Source organism: Chionomys nivalis, chromosome 19 (genome assembly GCF_950005125.1).
Source record: "Chionomys nivalis chromosome 19, mChiNiv1.1, whole genome shotgun sequence".
Classification (NCBI taxonomy): domain Eukaryota; kingdom Metazoa; phylum Chordata; class Mammalia; order Rodentia; family Cricetidae; genus Chionomys; species Chionomys nivalis.
The window spans coordinates 55,520,076-55,538,852 of NC_080104.1; the positions used below are offsets into that span (position 1 = coordinate 55,520,076).

The 18,777-nt window shown below is 50.6% G+C and overlaps 5 protein-coding genes across 11 annotated transcripts in view; 4 read left to right on the forward strand and 1 right to left on the reverse strand.

Annotated features, from left to right (window-relative positions):
* Positions 1-18,777, forward strand: part of Tspear (thrombospondin type laminin G domain and EAR repeats) — a 143,499-nt gene that overhangs the window by 7,945 nt on the left and 116,777 nt on the right. The window lies entirely within an intron of this gene.
* Positions 1,393-2,232, reverse strand: LOC130862121 (keratin-associated protein 10-3-like). 4 transcript variants are annotated; one of them, XM_057751546.1, is made up of 2 exons: positions 1,919-2,232; positions 1,393-1,840 (listed from the first exon to the last, which is right to left on the reverse strand). In XM_057751546.1, the coding sequence occupies exons 1-2, from the start codon at positions 2,230-2,232 to the stop codon at positions 1,393-1,395; spliced, it is 762 nt and encodes a 253-aa protein (XP_057607529.1). The 4 variants fall into 4 exon arrangements, with proteins under 4 accessions (XP_057607529.1, XP_057607532.1, XP_057607531.1 ...); XM_057751549.1 differs by having other exon boundaries at positions 1,393-1,720; positions 1,904-2,232; XM_057751548.1 differs by having other exon boundaries at positions 1,393-1,631; positions 1,779-2,232.
* On the forward strand, positions 6,286-6,570 carry LOC130861965 (keratin-associated protein 12-1-like). The gene has a single exon (XM_057751337.1). It carries the CDS (start codon positions 6,286-6,288, stop codon positions 6,568-6,570), a length of 285 nt encoding a protein of 94 aa, XP_057607320.1.
* On the forward strand, positions 10,824-11,198 carry LOC130861966 (keratin-associated protein 12-1-like). The gene has a single exon (XM_057751338.1). The coding sequence runs from the start codon at positions 10,824-10,826 to the stop codon at positions 11,196-11,198; it is 375 nt and encodes a 124-aa protein (XP_057607321.1).
* Positions 14,671-15,075, forward strand: LOC130862131 (keratin-associated protein 12-1). 4 transcript variants are annotated; one of them, XM_057751569.1, is made up of 2 exons: positions 14,671-14,807; positions 14,850-15,075. In XM_057751569.1, exons 1-2 carry the CDS (start codon positions 14,671-14,673, stop codon positions 15,073-15,075), a joined length of 363 nt encoding a protein of 120 aa, XP_057607552.1. The 4 variants fall into 4 exon arrangements, with proteins under 4 accessions (XP_057607552.1, XP_057607553.1, XP_057607555.1 ...); XM_057751570.1 differs by having other exon boundaries at positions 14,671-14,777; XM_057751572.1 differs by having other exon boundaries at positions 14,671-14,747.

Sequence of the window (18,777 nt, forward strand, 5' to 3'; positions counted from 1 at the left end):
GGACGAGCTCTTGGGCCAGGTTTTTGTGATATGGTTTTAATAGGCACATTGTGCTCATGTGTTCCCAATCCTCTCTGGCTGGTTCACAGGGGACGGTTTTAGGGGTCAGTCTTCAGCTGTGACAGGTGTTGCCGGTGTTGGTGTACACAACAAGATGGAGAATCCTCCTGCTTTAGTGTTGACACTCACTATGGCACCAAACGCTCCTGGTGACGTGGAGGGGAACCAGGGAAATGTCCAGCCTGCACGCGGCTGCTCCACAGCCTGGAGTCACTCAGGACAGCAGACAGAGCACCATAGCTGCGGCTGCCTCGCTCTCTGACTTTGGAGATGGAAGGTAGCACACCTGGCTTGGCCTCCAGGCTCACAGCTCCAGGAGAGTGTGGCTTCTCCCTGAAGAGGAGCTGGAGGAGAGACCGCAGAGTTGGCAGGTCGCAGGAACCCAGATGAAGGCTGTGCATGAAAAGCAAGAGACAGAACAGGAGGGGCAGGTGGGTGCGTGCGCCCCGGAGGCCTCTTGTGGGGGGCAAACACGGCAACATGGAGAGCGGTGGAGGGGAGACAGCTGGAGGGAGTTGGTGTGAGAGGCACAGCCAGCTCTGCTTACTCTGTGTTGAAAGCCTATGGGTTATTTGCATTCTAAGCTGAGGAGGTAGCCTGCGGAGTGCAAGGAGATTTGAAGGCCCATGCTGGTCCCTGGGCTCTGAGTTCTCCCAGCACAGGGTGAGCTGCCAGCTTTCTCTTGTGAGGGACTGAGCCCACTCTCCCGAGGGACAGGTTCTTAGCAGCTGCCTCTGTTGGTCCCTCCAGAGACAGGCTTGCGGCAGACAGGCACACAGCAGGCTGGCTGGCAGCTAGACTGCTGGTACTAGACCTTTGGCACCAGGCATACGTCCACGCACCCTGAGGGTCTGCCTGTCCTTGCCAGGTGACTCCTGGGAAAGAGGCTGACCCAGAGGGGTGGGTATGGGCTGCCTATGATCAGGACCCTCTATCATAGGTGTGAGAGTGATGGCCCAGGACAAACTGGGGTAGGTGGGAGGCCCTGCTACCCTGCTTCCTGTTCCCCCATTGGGACTTGATGCTGGTTCCACTGGAGTTCAGAGAGGAAGAATGAGGCGTGGCTAAGGCCAAGGAAAGTGTTTATTAGGGTTCTGAGGAGCCTTCCAGTGAGAGGGCACCTGATGATTTCCCACAGAGAAGTCCTCTGACCCCTGGACTGTGGAGCGGGGTTCCTAGGCTTGTGACCAGGATCTCAGGCCGGGTAATGGCCGAGAGCAAGACAGGATCCTCTGTTGTTTGGTGAATGTCACTCAAGCTTAGGCAGGGCTTGCATCTGAAGCAGTCCAAGGACTAGGGGGAGAGGGGATGGATCCCCAGGAAATGGACCCATCAGCAACCGGACTTCTGGCCCGAGGAGAGGCCACAGCAGGCTTGGCGGGAGCAGGCAGGGCTGCAGATCAGGGACATGCTGGAGCAGGGCTTGCAGCAGCTGGGCTGGCAGGAGGAGGCACAGCAGGAGGAGCTGGGCACACAGCAGGCGGGTCTGCACACAGGGCGGCAGAGCAGGGACACACTGGAGCAGGGCTTGCAGCAGACAGGCACACAGCAGGAGGATTGACAGCATGAAGGTTGGCAGCTAGACTGCTGGCAGCATGAGGAGGATCCAGAGCAGATGGGTGTGCAGCAGACAGGCTTGCAGCACAGGGTCATGCAGCAGGATGGCTGGCAAGGAGAGCAGATGCCACAAGCTGGCTGGCAGCTAGACTGCTGGCAGCATGAGGAGCCAGAACAGATGGGTGTGCAGCAGACAGGCTTGCAGCAGACAGGCACACAGCAGGAGGATTGACAGCATGAGGGCTGGCAGCTAGACTGCTGGCAGCAGGAGGAGGATCCAGAACAGATGGGTGTGCAGCAGACAGGCTTGCAACAGACAGGCACACAGCAGGACTGTTGGCAAGGGGAGCAGGTGCAGCATGAGGGCTGGCAGCTAGACTGCTGGCAGCATGAGGGTGTGCAGCAGCTGCTGCAGGCAGATTGGCAACAGGGACTGGACCCACAGCTCACTGGGGTGCAGATGAGAGTCAGGCAGGGGGCTGGGGCACAGCAGCTGGGCTGGCAATAGCTGGGGGTACAGCAGGCAGGCTCACAGCAGCTCTCTGGACAGTCCTCGATCTGCCAGGAGGACTCAGTGCAGGGCTCAGAGCAGACGGACATTGTGGAGGCGGCCATGGCGGAGTGGAGGGTGGAGGGTGAGGTGAGAAGGTGTTGAATGAGCGAGTGAGGTGGGAAGGTGGGTACCACTTATATATCTCTCAAGGGTTTGTGTATGTTTGTGTTGTCGTAGCTGCAGTTCCTTGTTGATGTTGATGATGATGTAAGGATACTCATCAATCAAGTGGTCATAACTTGTAGCTCCGCCCATAGAACTTTCAGATAGAGCAGGGCAGGTGTCATTTCCTCTCCAGGGAGGGTCAGTTCCCTGTTGTCTGTCATGGCCACCTCTTGAGGCACCTTGCTCTGGATCCCTGCTTCAGCCCTTGATTGAGTCATCAGCACATTTTAACCTTATTTTATAGCCACTTTATTTGGGGATGACGGTCAGAGCGCTGTGTTCATTTTCTTTATCAACAATACTAGTGGTTTTTTTTTTAAAGATTTATTTATTTATTATGTATACAGTGTTCTGTCTGCATGTATGCCTGCAGGCCAGAAGAGGACACCAGATCTCATTACAGATGGTTGTGAGCCACCATGTGGTTGCTGGGAATTGAACTCAGGACCTCTGGAAAAGCAACCAGTTCTCTTAAGAGCTGAACGATCTCTCCAGCCCCAACAATACTAGTGTTAATAGTTCTTGTTTTGATCTAGGAATTATTCCAAGTTAGCCTAAAAATATCAACTCACTAAGCCCTGCGACCTTGAGAGGGAGACAATTTCATTATTCCTAGATGGGGGAAACTGAGACACAAACAAGAGCTTGTAGAAGAGTCTGTCAGGCAGCTCAGACACCAGAACATGGGTACTTTCATCTTGTGTTTGTATGTTTGTATTTGCATGGCGGGGGAGGCGGTGGCGACCCAGGACACCCATCACCCCAGTAGGAATGATTTCTACTGGGCGGGGCTAGAGCTGAAAGGCATGGTAGAGCTGCTTAGGGCAGGGCAGGGAAGTTGTCACTGCGCTTCCAGGACTGGGGGTGGGGGAGGGGGTTGAAAGGGGGACAGGCTGATATGAAGATAACACAGCAGGGGCTTCAGGGAGTCACTCTGAAAATAATGCCTACTTCTACCTACAGCATGAGGACCCAGGTTGACTGACATACACTAAGAGGAAGGAGGTTGTTTAGAAGGGATGTTGGAGTTTGACTGTGTTCTCAGATGCAGGAGGCTTTCTACTGAAAATTGAGCAAAAACACCCATAAACATAAGAATAAATAAATAAAATGTGTAAAAAAATACCTTTCATTTAAAAGGAGGGTGGTTGTACAGAGTCTGGTTGTGGAGGCATGCAATATACAAGAATGAGTCGGCATTACAGCTTGCACCAAGGTTCTAGAGCAAAGCCTGTGGGCCCAGGCAATATGTAGCAGGCTTACCCTAAGTATTCTCCGCATGAAGCTACAAAGGTGAAGCTTTAGTTACAGTGGAGACCCCAAGGCGGTGGAGAAGCCAGGAACATGGAGTGCCTGCTAAGGAGAAATGTGCAGACACAGAGTAGGGGCTGACCTGAGAGAGAGAGGCTGTGTGTGCAGCAGGCATCAGAGCTAGGGGGCAGGGTTGCCAAGCTTGTTGGAGCCTAGATGGTGTCATCATGAGCCCAAGATGCCCCATACGGAGCTGTGGTGTTTAATATGTACTCTGCTGGTGTCCAGACTTACTTCGGTGTCATCTTTCCTCATCCTCCTCCCCTTCTGCAATGTGAATGCTCACTGTGTCTGTGTATACTATAAACATGGGACTTATTTATTTACTTACTTTTCAGAGCTCACAATGAGAGCTGCCTTGAGTCAGAGGAGACCTAACAAACGCCTCTGAATCATGTTAGAACTGTTGAGATTATGAAGACCCTTAGAGAAGGACCGAACACATTCTGACTTATAAGATGGCAATGAGTATATGGGGTAGAGTGTTGTGGTTCCAAGGTGGAGCATTCCTACAGGCTTAGAGGTCTGAACACTGGGTCCCAACCAAGGCTTGGATGTGCAGATACTCTTGGTGGGTGAAGATTCAGGTAAAAAATCTTTCTAAGAAGAGGACTGTGTGGTTAGGGCCAGATGTCACCTTCAAAGCCAAAGACTGACCCTGTGTCTGTGCTAGGAAATAGAGCAAGACCCTGTAAAAGAACTTTAGGGTGGCCGGGCAATGGTGGCGCACGCCTTTAATCCCAGCACTCGGGAGGCAGAGGCAGGCGGATCTCTGGGAGTTCAAGGTCAGCCTGGTCTACACAGCAAGTTCCAGGACAGGCTCCAAAGCCACAGAGAAACCCTGTCTCGAAAAACCAAAAAAAAAAAAAAAAAGAACTTAAGAACTTTAGGGTGCCCTTTACTTCCCAGGGGTATGTCTGTTGGTTCATACAGTAACTGTGTCTCTTTTGAGGCATCTCCAATGTGCCCTGAAGATCTGGTATCTGTTCTACCCTCCACCCCACGGGGAATGCAGCTGGGCTCCAAACTCCCACACACATGCTAACGCTTGCCTTCCTTTTTAAACATTGCTACCACCCCCCAAAGTGGGACACGGTGCATCTCACTGTGATAGTTTGTCTTTAATGAACCTTGGCCATTCGTGTGTCTTCCCTGGAGAAATGAGCGTTCAGTCTTCGGCCTGCTTGGTGCTGGCTTGTCCTTTTGCTGTAGGAATTCTTTCCACGTTCTAGTTATCAGATTTATCAGGTACGCCACTTGTCAGTGTCTTCCCTCCTCTAGGCTTTCTGGTCCTACCCTCCGCATCTCTCTTGTACAGTCTTTGTCTGCCTTTGTGTTTCCCTCACTGTCTCACCCTTCCTTCCCTTTCTCCATCCGCACTTCTGATGGATGGTGCTGTCTTCTGAGGATTAGGATCCAACACTGTGTGTGTGAGGGGCGGGGGAGGGAGAACAACTTGTCTCTGTCTATTCTCTCCACCATATTGGTTCAGGGTTGAGCTCAGGTCACCAGGATTGGTCTCATGTACCTTTTCCTGCTGTGCCATCTCATCAACACTTAAATTCTTCTTCTTTTTAAACTCATCTGTTTTTGATGGAATAATTTCTGTTTGATGGAATGATATTTCTTCCTTCTTGCATCTGCTATCGGGTTTGTCCCATGTGTATTTAAATTTCAGCTATTGTACATCTCAGTTTTAGAACTTCCTTTGTTTGATTAATTCCACGTCCCTCCTGGGAGTCTCTACCTATTCACTCATGAAGATAATATTTTTTCTTTGATCTTTGGGCTTAGAACAGCTGCTGTGGTCACTGCCTGTCTCTGTAATGAGATCATGCCGGATTCTTTCTGCTGGTTGCTTTTACTTAGGAAGGTGATTTATATCACAAAATCTCTTATATCTGGTTACTTATGAAATACATTTGGAGACTCTGGGTTCTATTATCTTCTTGTGACTATGAGTTTTGTTCAAGCAGAGGGCCAGCTAGTTGGTTGTTTTGAGTTTGTGTAGGTCTGGTTTTAAACTCTGTGGGGGTACAAATGTGGAAAATCCACCCAGCCTCCACTCAAGATCCCACCTTTCCTGATGTACTTGTGGCTCACTGCTAAACACATCAAAAGGAGGACCAGCTGTGCTCCCTGTGAACCTATATTGACTTTACCTGCTTTCCAAGGGTGTGGCTGGTCCAACCTGCCTTCCCCCAGGACACGAATGGATGAGGATACTCACTATATTCAGCCTTCTGGACCACAGGAGAAGAACAATCTCTGTGGTTGTAGGAGGACTATCATCCCACAGGGCAGGACTGTTGTCCGACAGGGAAGTTATCTGAACTCCCGGACTTCTAGAAGCCCATGTAAGGAAATCAGGAATTCACGGGGCATTGACAAATCCACACAGTACCAGGAGAGGATGGCTTGGGAGCCTAATGTAGCAGCAGCCAGAGAGCTGCATTAGTCATGGAGTTGGGCAAGCAAGAGCAAGGACAACAGCAAAGCCAACCTGGGAGGGCAGAGGAAGCAAACAAGGAAGACCAGATGCATTCTGGGTGTTCTGGGACACTGGGCTGGGTATAAAAGCCACCCTGGGCAGGAGCACCAGTCATTCCTACCCTCCTCCAGACCAGCCAGCCTCCACCATGTGCCACACCAGCTGCTCCTCAGGCTGCCAGCCCTCCTGCTGTGTGTCCAGCCCCTGCCAGTCATCCTGCTGCAGACCTGTTATCTGCATTCCTGTGAGATACCAGGCAGCCTGCTGTGTGCCCATGAGCTGCAGACCCACTGTGTGCATGGCTCCCTCCTGCCAGTCCTCTGTGTGTGTGCCTGTGAGCTGCCGGCCTGTCTGTGTGACCTCCTCCTGCCAGTCATCTGGGTGCTGCCAGCCCTCCTGCCCCACCCTGGTCTGCAGACCCTCCTGCTGCTGACCAGTGTCTCCAAACCAGCTTCTGCCGGTGCAAATGGGACACATCTATTCCTCTCCCTCTGTGGCGGTGGCTCTGCACCTGAAATAGGTTGGAAGCACACATGGCTCGCCCTGGAACTTGGGAGAGAACACAGCAGAATGACAGAGATACCTTTCTCCTTGCCCTTCTTTACGGATGTCCTGGCTCCAGGATCCTTCTTTTACCCATGTGCCAAATAAAGTAACTTCTCTAGTCATCTGTGCATTTCTGTCCTGGTTCTTGTCTGTCTTTCGTGGCTTCATTGGCAGGAAAGATCAGGGGTTTCTATGATGCAGCCTCCCCACGGTTCCTTAGAAGGAAGCGTGCAGGGTGGAGACATGGTTGATGAGCTGGTGGGTTTATGCGTCTGGCATCCTTGTAGCCCCCGTGATGGACTCACGGTACCACCCTGCAGTGTCTGCTCATGCTTGCATTTCCCATGGCACCTGTAGCGGGAGCTCATGCATGGCGAGCCCTACAGTGTTTATGAATGGTTTTCTGTTTCCTCTGGGGATGTCCTGTGTCCCTGGTCACAGTGACTTCCTTCCTACTGGGAAGCTTTGAGGTGTTTGAATTTCATTTATACCAGCTGTTGTGCTCCAAATCACTGTCTCAGTACTGGAGAAATTTATTCCCATTTTCTTACCGTTGATTAATTACAATATGACAGTCACACATCTAGTCACTTTCCTATAAAGCAGCTAGAACACTCTTGTCCCACTAACTTCTTGGGGTGACCCCTGCTGAAACCATGTGTACTATTCTGTACCTTTTCACGTTGTGGTGTGGGTCACGACCGCATGTTCTAACGCGTGCTTTCTTTTTCAGATGGTTTTCAATGATCGTGTTAGGTTCTCTGTCTCTCTTCCTGGGACAAAGCATCTAATGATAGTAATCCAAAGGAAGGATTTATGTTGGCTTACGGTTTGAGGGTGCAGTCCTTCATGATGGGGCATTCACGGTGACAAGGGGCTGAGGTGGTTGATGACATTGCATTCGCAGTCAGGAAGTGGAGAGTGAGGCATGTAGTCTCGGTTCACTTCCTCCTTTTTATTCTGGAATCCCCACCCATAGAATAGTGCTTGTGCTGCCGACCCTTAGGGGAGTCCTTTCTCCTCCATGAAGCCTTTGTGGAAATATAATCATCAGCGTACCCAGAAGCACGTTTCTATGGTGACCTTAAATTCTGTTATGTTAACAATGGAGACGGGCCAGCACAGTTATAGTTTTTGGGGAAGGTTTCCCTCTGGGGAAGTGTTGATGACTGCTTCCATTGGCTGGTTCTATGCCCCGTCTCTGCAGTCAGTAGTGACTGTTCCTTGTGGAGGTTCCTGAGACAGGCAGGCATGGGGGTCGCATCCTCTGCTGCCTCCCATGACATCATCCTGGACCTGTGGTCCTAGAGTTCTCACTCTTGACTGCCTTGACATTTTTCTTTATTTTCTGCAGGCTGGCCATCAGACCTCAGTTGCAAATGTTTTATCCCTTAGCATCCAAGGTCATCAGGGATCCACTGTGCTATTTAAATAAGTGCTTTCCCCAAACCTGACTAACTGCCCCGCACAGATAGCACACTCCATGCACCTACAGTGTGGTCACACCCAGGTTGCCCTCAGACACATGCACACACATATAATCTTGTACTCAAACCCTCACGAACATAAAAACATACACATGAAAAAACAATCACATGCCCATGTGTGTATGTTCACTCATACCAATATACTCAGGTACTCATACTTAAACACACATTCCCACACCCATGTGTTTTAGTACACACACACATTCACACTTCTCCACATGTGTGCATGCTTCTGCAGACGCACAGCCATGCTTGTCTGTGTGCATGCATGGCCTTTCACTCATTCTGGTCTCTCATCTGAGAAGTGGAGGTGAAGAATGTCTCTCTGCTACCCAGAGGCACAGGCAGAGGCCCTGCCAGTCCTGCAGTGTTGACTTTTCTCATAACTGTGACACAATAAAGGACAGAACACTTAAAAGGGACAGGATTGACTTGGCTCATTTCTCCTTCTAGAGCCTTTGATGGGTAGGGTCTGGCCAATTTTCCGTTGTCCTAGGATGAAGCGGTTGGCTTCCCTTTAATGGCGTTAATCCCTTTAACAAGCACACCCTCCTCAGCCATGGCTTTCTGATTGCTCCCTTTCTGTCTGGGCTGCATGGTTTTTGAATCACCTGCTCTGCTTTTAGTTCTTGATTCTCAGTATAAATCTGTCTAAAAGCCTCCAGCAATAACCAAGCCACTGTGCAAATTCTTTGCTGTCTTGAAATTTATTACACATGGTTAATTTAGCCACCACTATAAGCCCAGCCTCACGTAGTACTTCTGGGTATAGAGAAATTCTCTTGCAGAATATCCCATGGATGGTCTCTGGTCAGTTCCCAACAGTATCCTGAAATTTGATGAGCACATCCTTCTGTCGAATTTCTATTGGTGTTCTGGTCTTGAGCTCTCACCTGGATGCCTTACTAGTTCTTTGAATAGCATTTGAGCTACAGCATAAACAGCTGTAGCATATAAAGTCCCTAGGTAAAAACTCCTACGCCATCTGTCCAGACACCAGTCAAAGGTGTAAGAACCACAGAGTCAGGGCTAGTCGCAGCAGTATCCTGCCTCCTCTGGCCAGTTTTCTGTATCAGTCATTTTTGTATACCTGTGTTGAATAAAGCAACTTAAAGGACTGAGGGATGTTTTTAGCTCTTGGGTTCAGAGAGTTCAGTCTGTCATGGGGGAACACAACAGTCACACTGGGTCACAGGAGAGAGGCGAATGCTTGTAACTAACTTTCTTCTTTGTCCACTTCTATCCTGGCCCACTGGAGGGAGCCACATCCTTCAAACACAGTCTAGACTCTCAGTTAATTCTCCCTAGAAATACTCACGGCATGCTGGCGATGTACCTCTGTACCTAGGAGATTCTAAACCTATTCAAATTAATAGTGAAGATGGACCTTCTTACTATATATGGTCCCTCCATAGCGTTGGCTGGCCCTCAGGCCTCTCCACGCCTCCTTCTGGGTGCTAGGATCTGGGGTTGGGGTCCTGAGGAGAGTTCAGAACAAGGGAAAGCAGAAAAAGAATGAGAGTCAAACACTTGACGCAGGGCGCTCTAGTTTTCTTTAAAACTGCGAGGAAAGACAAGGAGACTAGGAAGCGAGAGTTTGAGTCGTGTCCCAATACCACAGTGAGCAGCCTGGAGAGACGAGACTGTTCTTATGCAGGAGGGTCCGGGGTTTGAGAGCCTGAAAAGGAGAGGCCAGCAGCAGGCAGAAGAGCCAGAAGGGAGGGGCTGGTAGGGTGAGGTAGGTGGGAGCGCTGGCAGCACCCTGGGGACTGGCAGCTTACAGATTCACCACAGGTCAGCTGGCAGGAGGCAGACACAGGGCACAGGGTCCATCTCAACAGAGCATATTGGCGTGTATGGTGTGTGTGTGTGTGTGTGTGTCTGTGGCAGCACTTCTCACAGCCTTGGGAGGGCAGCAGGCAGGGATGGGGCAGCACAGAGGAACGGGACAGGCAGCAGGTGGCCCAAGGAGCAGTTCATGTGGTACAGGTGGCTGGGACTGGGGAAGGCTTTGGTGGAAAAGGGAACAGGCTTTTGTAGCATATGGGCACATGTAGACATACAGTATAATTATGCATACATTTACACTCAGACATACACATTCACAAACTCTGAACCCCATGTGCACACCACACACACACACACACACACACACACACACTGGAAGAGCAAGCTGCCCTCCATGCCTGCTTCTCTCTGCTCTCTGACTCCTGCTGAGGCTCATGGGAGGGCTCTCCCTGTGTTCAGCCTCCCACGTTCTGCAAGCCCTTCCTAACGCTGGGAGAAGTGTGATCTAGTGGGTGTGTAAGGTCTGTCATCCTGCAGGGAGAACATCTGGATGCCTGGATCTCTGGGATCTCGTGTGAGGAAACCAGGAAGTGATGGAACTTGGCAGAATCCAGAAGGCCCCAGGGGAGGATGGGTGGGAGCTCAGGGCCAGCAGGAGCTGGAGCAGGTGTAATTAGCCATGAAGCTGAGGACAAACAAAACAGGAACATAGCCAACAACAAAGCCAGCCTGGGAGGACAAAGGAAGCAAATAAGGAAGAGCAGCTGCATTCTGGGTAGTTGGGGAGCACTGGGTGGGATATAAAAGCCACCCTGGAAGGAGCTCCAGACATCTTCACCCTCCTCCAGACCAGCCAGCTTCCACCATGTGCCACACCAGCTGCTCCTCAGGCTGCCAGCCTGCCTGCTGCGTGTCCAGCCCCTGCCAGCCCTCCTGCTATGTGTCCAGCCCCTGCCAGCCCTCCTGCTGTGTGTCCAGCCCTTGCCAGTCATCCTGCTGTGTGTCCAGCCCCTGCCAGTCATCCTGCTGCAGACCTGCTATCTGCATTCCTGTGAGATACCAGGCGGCCTGCTGTGTGCCCGTAAGCTGCAGACCCACTGTGTGCATGGCTCCCTCCTGCCAGTCCTCTGTGTGTGTGCCTGTGAGCTGCCGGCCTGTCTGTGTGACCTCCTCCTGCCAGTCATCTGGGTGCTGCCAGCCCTCCTGCCCCACCCTGGTCTGCAGACCCTCCTGTTGCTGACCAGTATCTTCAAATCAACTGCCGTCACCATAGACAGGACACATCTATCCCTACCCACCTCCTTCTGTGACCGTGGGTTTGGCATGAGGCATGTGGGGAAGCATGGCCAGCTCACCCTGGAACTGTGAGATAATGCAGAAGTGACCAGATTCCCCTGACCTGCCCTTCTCTGAGAATGTCCTACCTCAAATGTCCTTCTCTTACTCCCTGTGCCAAATAAAGTGGCTTCTCTAGTCAACTCTGTCTCTATCTTGGTTCCTGTCTGACTGCATAACTGCCTTAGCCTCAGAAAGCATGCAATATCAGTGCTCTCTTTGATCCAGCCTCACTGCAGCTCTTCATTAGGTAGGATGTAGGACTGAGGAATGACCTGATAAAGTAGATGTGGTCATGTCCCTATCCTGTCTGTCTGCTCTTGAACATATGGCCCCTGCCATGGACTCTCATCTCCTGTGGCTCCCCTTCCCCAATGCTACAGGCACAGCAGAGGTAGCAGTTGTTAGATCGGCTGGATTGTCCCTCTTCTCTTAGGATGTCCTGTGCCACGAGTCACAGTGACTTTCTTCCTGCCTGGCTGCTTTCGAAATCTGGGTCTTGGTTCCGTGATCTGAGCTTGTCAACCCCCTACACCGTGGCATGCCATAGTTCTTGAATCATGACCAGATACCATAACCACTTCCTGTCACTTCCGGTATGGACACTGGACACATCGTCCAAGTTCCACGCATGTCTTGGTGTAGCTGCTTCTAGAGCCGGGCGAACTCTGTCCTGTGTTTTCAGTGAATCGAGTTAGCTGCATTCTGTGTCTCAGACTGGCACTTTTGTGCCGCTCATAGTCACGATGCCGACATACTGGGCCACTCTCTCTTGTGGTCCCCCTCTCTCCATTGCAAAGCTTTACCCCCAGCCTCCTTCAGTGTGCTGTGCTCATTCCCCATAGAAAGCAAGTGTGCAGCTCCTCAGCTCTGCTGAAGTCCTGCATACTGTCCTGAATCAGCCTCTCTGTGGCGTTCTCACTGCTGGCTGGCTTGCTTAATCCATGAGTTGTTAAAGTCATTTTATAACCCAGATGCCTGGGTGGTCAAGGACACACTGTGTTGGTTAAATAGGGGATCTGGATAAAACTAAGTCAGAAGTAGAACCATTCATCATGGGATAATAGCCCTGGACATACACACCCCACTTCATGTGTACACACGGGTCAATGCACACATATGCACTCTCATATACACTCCCTCATGCACTCAAATTCACATGGTGACATGCAATCACGCACAGAGTAGCCTGCTCTTGTATAAAAAAATCAGGCATGATAATCTTACACACATTTCTGTGCCTCCTTCATGTTTAAGTGCACACACACTACACAGCCACACACACACACGCATGCATGCATACATATATGCACACTCCCTCAAACATACCCATATTTCCTGAAACACCTATGTGTATGCATGTACCCTTGTGTGCCGTACACTCACACATGCACGGATTCTGGTGTCTCTCACTGGAAGGTGAAAGAAGATCGAGAGGCTGGGAAACAAAGGGACTCTCTGGTGCTTGATATTGATTATCGAGTTGGCTGGATCTATAATCTCTAAGAGATACCGCTGGGTGTGCCTTGAGCCATTATCTAGATTAGGGTAGTAGAAGTGGGGGGACCCACCCTAAATGTGAGTGGCATCCACCATGGGCTAGTGTCCTGGACTGAACAAAAAGGGGAGAGCGAGCTGAGTACAGGCGATCACCTCTGTCTGCTGAGCACAAGCGATCCCCTCTGTTCAGTCCATCATGGGTAGCAGAGTGGTTCATGTCCTGATGGACCATGAGATGACAGACTACGAATGGTGTTGCTGGCTTGGTTTTCTCCATTTCCACGGGTAGTCTGTCTAGTCCCTCAGTCCCTCAGCCCATGGGATGAAAAAAAAAAACACATGGAAAGATTTTGGGTGTGCTCCATCTCCTAGGAGATGCTTAAAGATTTGTTTGTTTGTTTGTTTATTTATGCATTTTATGTACATGATTGCTCTGCCTTCATTGCACCAAAGAGAGCATCAGATCCAATTACAGATGGTTGTGAGCCACTCTGTGGGTTCTGGGAGTTGAATTCAAGACCTCTGGAAAAGCAGCCACTGCTCTTAATCTCTGAGCCATCTCTTCAGCCCCTTCTAGGAGATTCTAAATCCACCATGTGGACAGTGAAGACAAACCATTACCCCTACCCTCAGCGTGGCCCCAGGCTTCTCCAGCCTCTTTCTATGGGAAATGTTCCCCAATGGGCAGGGCCTAAGAGGCAGGTTAGGAACATGAGGAAGAAGAAACAGGACGAGGGTTTGGATACATTTATTCCTTTGGGCAGAAGTCTAACTTCATTCAGTGTCAGGAGAGAAGAATGGCAATGAGAAAAGGAAAGAGGAGCATGGGTATGCTCCTGCTCCACAGGAGGGAAGTTGGGGGACAGTGAGTTCCCTCCTGGCCCTACCTGATCATGAGAGATAGTTCTCACCTAGGCTTATGATGGTGACAACCCTAGTATTTGAGGGACAGAGAGGAGAGCTCAGCACTCAGAGGACTGGCATTTCAGAGCCCCAACAGGCCAGCGTGCAGGAGTCAGCAACAGGGTGTTGGGGCCTCCAGACAACAGCAGTTCCCACAGTGCTAGTGTGGGTCGTGGTTGATGGGGGAGAAACAGGGAACAGTTTGGGGAGCCATTCATGTGCACCTGGGGGCTGGGCAGAGGAAGGAAGAGGTCTACCATGAGTGGTCACGCATAGAAATACAGTCCTATATGCACATGTATGGCTATCTACACATTTACGCTCAGATATACACTCATGCACAAACTCTGAACCACATGTGTGTTTGAACACATGTGCATGTTCACACTACTTCACATGCAGGCTTTCCACACACACATACACACACAATGCATGCATACACAAAACGCACACACACACAATGCACACACACACACACACTGATTCCCAGATGTTCTATGCCCTTCCTGTCTGATGTCTGACATCATCTCTGAGCTACAGCATGCCCTGCCAGGAGGCGCTCCCTGTGTTCAGCCTTTCCCCTTCTGCAAACCCTTCCCAACCATAGGAGAAGTGTAGTCTTTGGTTGCATGAGGACCATTGTTCCATAGGGAGGGGCATCTGATCTCCTGGACCTTTGGGGGTATCACAAAAAGAACTCATGAATGACAATAGAATGAGTCTGAAAAGAGGGAAGGTATTGGAAAAGCCCAGGTGTGGAAGGAGCTTGTTGAAGGTATAATTAACTATGAAGCCGAGAGCAAAACAAAAACAGAAACACAGACACAACAAAGCCAGCCTGGAAGGACAAAGGAAGCAAATGAGGAAAGGCAGCTGCATCTTGGGTAGTTGGGGAGCACTGGGTGGGGTATAAAAGCCACCCTGGAAGGAGCTCCAGACATCTTCACCCTCCTCCAGACCAGCCAGCTTCCACCATGTGTCACACCAGCTGCTCCTCAGGCTGCCAGCCTGCCTGCTGCGTGTCCAGCCCCTGCCAGCCCTCCTGCTATGTGTCCAGCCCCTGCCAGCCCTCCTGCTGTGTGTCCAGCCCTTGCCAGTCATCCTGCTGTGTGTCCAGCCCCTGCCAGTCATCCTGTGTGCCCTTGAGCTGCAGGCCTGCTATCTGCATTCCTGTGAGATACCAGGCGGCCTGCTGTGTGCCTGTGAGCTGCAGACCCACTGTGTGCATGGCTCCCTCCTGCCAGTCCTCTGTGTGTGTGCCTGTGAGCTGCCGGCCTGTCTGTGTGACCTCCTCCTGCCAGTCATCTGGGTGCTGCCAGCCCTCCTGCCCCACCCTGGTCTGCAGACCCGTTACCTGTAGCACCCCCTCCTGCTGCTGAAGATGGGACAACCTGCCTTTTCCTAGCACTTCTCCTCTGCTGATGGTTCAGCATATGAGACAGATTGGAAACACATCCTGCTCACCATTGGGACTCTGGAGGCAAGCATGGAAGAGTTATCTGGATTCCCCTCTACTTTGGAAGGGTGCCCTGGCTCCAGGGCCATCTCTAGCTTCTAGTACCAAATAAACCAGTTTCTCCAGCTCAGTTCCACATGTCTGCCCTGTTCCACGTCTGTCTTTCTTGGCTGCTCCTATACCAGAGAAGATGTAAGGTTAATGCTCTAATGCTCTTTATGACCCAGCGTCACAGCGATTCCTCGAGGTGTGGGACACAGAAGGAGGGCGTGGCCCGATCAAGTGAGGTGGTCAGCTCCCTGCACATTAAGTGGTCCATGACTTGCTGTGTACTTAGAACGGAGGTTGTCCTGCCATGGGCTCATTCTCTCTCGTGGCTCTGTCCCCCACCCTATCTCCCTCTAAGTGCTCTTGCCCCAAGAGCTCCCTGGATGAAGAATGCTCACTGTTCCCAGCCAGCATTTCCTCTCTGGTGGTTTTATATTGTGGGTCGTGAGTCATGGTGGCTTTTCTCACCATGGGTAAGCTTTTGGATCCCGGGATCTGAGATGTGGACTTGGCTGTTGCTCTTCCACCTTCTCATCGCTGGACCAAAGGTGCCCATTTTCTTGTGACTGATCCATTATACGTAATAAACACACAGGCCACACAGACTAAGCACAGCCTCCATGTGACACCAGTGCTCAGGGCAGCTACTTCTGCAGTTGTGTGCACATAGCTTGGTTCTTTGAATGATCAATGAACATGTTTCTGGGTTCTTAGGTGTGAGCTTACAGTGTGGTCTCTTACAGTGTCATGCGATCGTTCCCCATAGAGGTTCCTGGTCTGAACAGGCCCGAAGTTCTCTGGGTTTGTTTTGGTGTTGGGTGTTATCCTGGGCCAGTCCCTCTGTAGAGTTCTTGCTGCTGGCTGTGTCATGCTCCAGGCTTTTCCTCGACGTCTGCAGATTGGTGATGAGCTATAAGCTGAAACGTGATCGTATATCCCAACAACCAAGGAGGCTTATGACTTGCTGTGTACTTAAAATGGAGGTTGTTGAGGGAGCTGAGCCAGAAAAGAGACAGTCATCCCGAGCTGTCTCGAACATGCACACCCTCCTGCATGCATCCTCAAGTGTGTGCAGCCTTACACACTCATATGTATACACACACACATCCTTGTATGTCCTTTTTTTTTTTTTTTTGATTTTTTGAGACAGGGTTTCTGGAACTAGCTCTTGTAGACCAGGCTGGCCTTGAACTCACAGAGATCCGCCTGCCTCTGCCTCCCGAGCGCTGGGATTAAAGGCGTGCACCACCACCACCCGGCCCCTTGTATGTCCTTGTACATTTGTGAGCTCTGCACACTCCTGTTCATCACACACGACTGTGATCTCAGACAGAAGGTGGAACTGGATTCAGAGCCGTGGGTAGGGAGAGTTTGCAAGTTCCCACCACTTCCGATGGAAGGCACGGAACGCAGACTTGATGCCTCTGTCCCTTTGGTGTTAGTTGCTTTTCACACTGATAAAACCCCCAAGACTCATGGGTTTAGAGAACTCACTCCCTCGTGACTGAGGAGAGTGGAGAAGCTCATATCATGGTGATCAGGAACCAGAGAGGGGGGAATGCCGGTGCCCTGCTGTTACCTCAGCCCTGTTTGTATTCAGTTCAGCCCTCCAGCCTATGGGACAGGGTCACCCTCCTCGATTATTCCTGCCTAGAGAAGCCTTCCCAAACTTGTCCAGTGGTTTGCCTCAGCCTCCTACAGGCTAAATCCAGTCAAGTTGTCAGTGAAGGTTCACACTCAGATGCCGGCCAAAGTCCACTTGACATCCACATGTGCCATTTTAAATCAGAGCCTTGCACCCTGGTTCCCCAAAATTCATGCCCATCTCACGGTGGAAAAAAAACACCACTTCTGTCTGTGGCTTCCTATATATAGTCTCAACAATTTCCACACAGCTCAAACGTTAAGTGTCTTTAGCAGTTCAAGGAAAACTATTTTGAAAAGTAATTTTTACAGAATCTTTGACAATTTTATATATGCATTTTGCTCATTTTGCCCCATTTCCCTCTCACTTTGTCTGATTCCTCTTCCTGACGTGTTCCCCTCTTATTCTTTTTAATAACCCCCTGAGGTTTAACAAGGCTTGCATGAGCATGTGCAGGGCTGGGGAGTTATTTACTGTCTTGGGGAACTTACCTGAGTGGCTACCCTACTGAAGAAAATGACTCCACGCCCCAGCAGCCACTAACTGCTAGTAGCTCCGCAGCCGAGGGAGGGGCCGCTTATGTTCCTCCCCAAGCATGCTGGGATAGCGACAGTTTTGGTTTTGTCCAGGTAGCCACTACTTAGCTTCATGAGTGTAGCAGCCATGTCATGTGTGGAAGACAGTGTTTCACAACGCTCCTCCCCATCCTGTGGCATTCTTTCCGCTCCATCTTGTCTCCAGTGATGGAGACTGGGCCTTTGAGAAGAGATAATATAGGTGGTCCATCTAGCCATGAGCAATCAACAGCCTCTTTATTTATTTATTTTTAAAATTTATTTATTTATTTATTTATTTATTTATTTATTTATTTATTTATTTATTATGTATACAACATTCTGTCTGTGTGTATGCCTGCAGGCCAGAAGAGGGCACCAGACCCCATTACAGATGGTTGTAAGCCACCATGTGGTTGCTGGGAATTGAACTCAAGACCTTTGGAAGAGCAGGCAAAGCTTTTAACCTCTGAGCCATCTCTCCAGTCCCCTCAACAGTCTCTTAATTTCAGCACTTTGACCAGTCTGGATCTTTGTATCCATGGCTTCCCAGGGCAAAGGGAAGCTGCTTCTCTGAGCAAGGCTGAGAACAGCCTCTGTCTATGGGCATAAACATAGAAATGTTTGGAAGGACTCTGACAGCAGGTCCACTGGTTCATTTTGATTTTTCCAGACAGGGTTTCACTGTATAGTCCTGGCTGTCCTAGAACTCACTCTGTAGACCAGGCTGACTTCGAACTCACAGAGATCCACCTGCCTCTGCCTCTGGAGTGCTGGGATTTTTAAGGCACATGTCCATTTAGGAAAGCAGTATTAGTGGGTTCCGTCGATGTAAACTCTTAGCTGTGAGTCCCTATAGCATCAAGTTACATGCACACACCATTCGGTGCCGGAGTACACAGCCCCGGTCCAGAATGGACGAAGGAGACAAAGAAGGGAGACAGCAACCAGAACTCAGCAGAGCCGAGAGCAAACCTACAATGTTGGGGGTCTGAGGTTAGTCCTGATGTGACCTCACACAGGCTTGGGCTGCCCCATCCATGTGACCTGGCTGATTAGAGCCCCTATTGACGGACTCCCCTTTGTGTCTCTGTCTTTCCTTGGCTGATGCCTCAAGTACTCAGCCCCTCTAATGCCGTTGGGTCCCCATTGTAGCTTAGGCTTCACTCTCATGACACCACAGAGGCCTCTTTCAGAGGAGGGCATCGTGAATGAAAACACTTCCACATACATCTGAATATGGATAGGGCACCCCGATCTAGGTAGGCAAGTTTCATTGTGGGTTATGAGGAGCTGTGGCCATACAAAGATGGTGGGGGCAGGGGGTCTTCCAGGAGGCCCAGAGCTCATCTGGGCTCACAACTACAACAGCAAGTCC

Excerpts from the sequence above, each read along its gene's own strand:
- LOC130862121 (XM_057751546.1), bottom strand. The coding sequence starts at position 2,232 with ATGGCCGCCTCCACAATGTCCGTCTGCTCTGAGCCCTGCACTGAGTCC. Across the intron at positions 1,841-1,918 it reads CCTGTCTGTTGCAAGCCTGT|CTGCTGTGTGCCTGTCTGCT; the intron begins CTGCTGCACACC and ends CTGTCAATCCTC.
- LOC130861965 (XM_057751337.1), top strand. The coding sequence starts at position 6,286 with ATGTGCCACACCAGCTGCTCCTCAGGCTGCCAGCCCTCCTGCTGTGTG.
- LOC130861966 (XM_057751338.1), top strand. The coding sequence starts at position 10,824 with ATGTGCCACACCAGCTGCTCCTCAGGCTGCCAGCCTGCCTGCTGCGTG.
- LOC130862131 (XM_057751569.1), top strand. The coding sequence starts at position 14,671 with ATGTGTCACACCAGCTGCTCCTCAGGCTGCCAGCCTGCCTGCTGCGTG. Across the intron at positions 14,808-14,849 it reads TGCCAGTCATCCTGCTGTGT|GCCTGCTATCTGCATTCCTG; the intron begins GTCCAGCCCCTG and ends CTTGAGCTGCAG.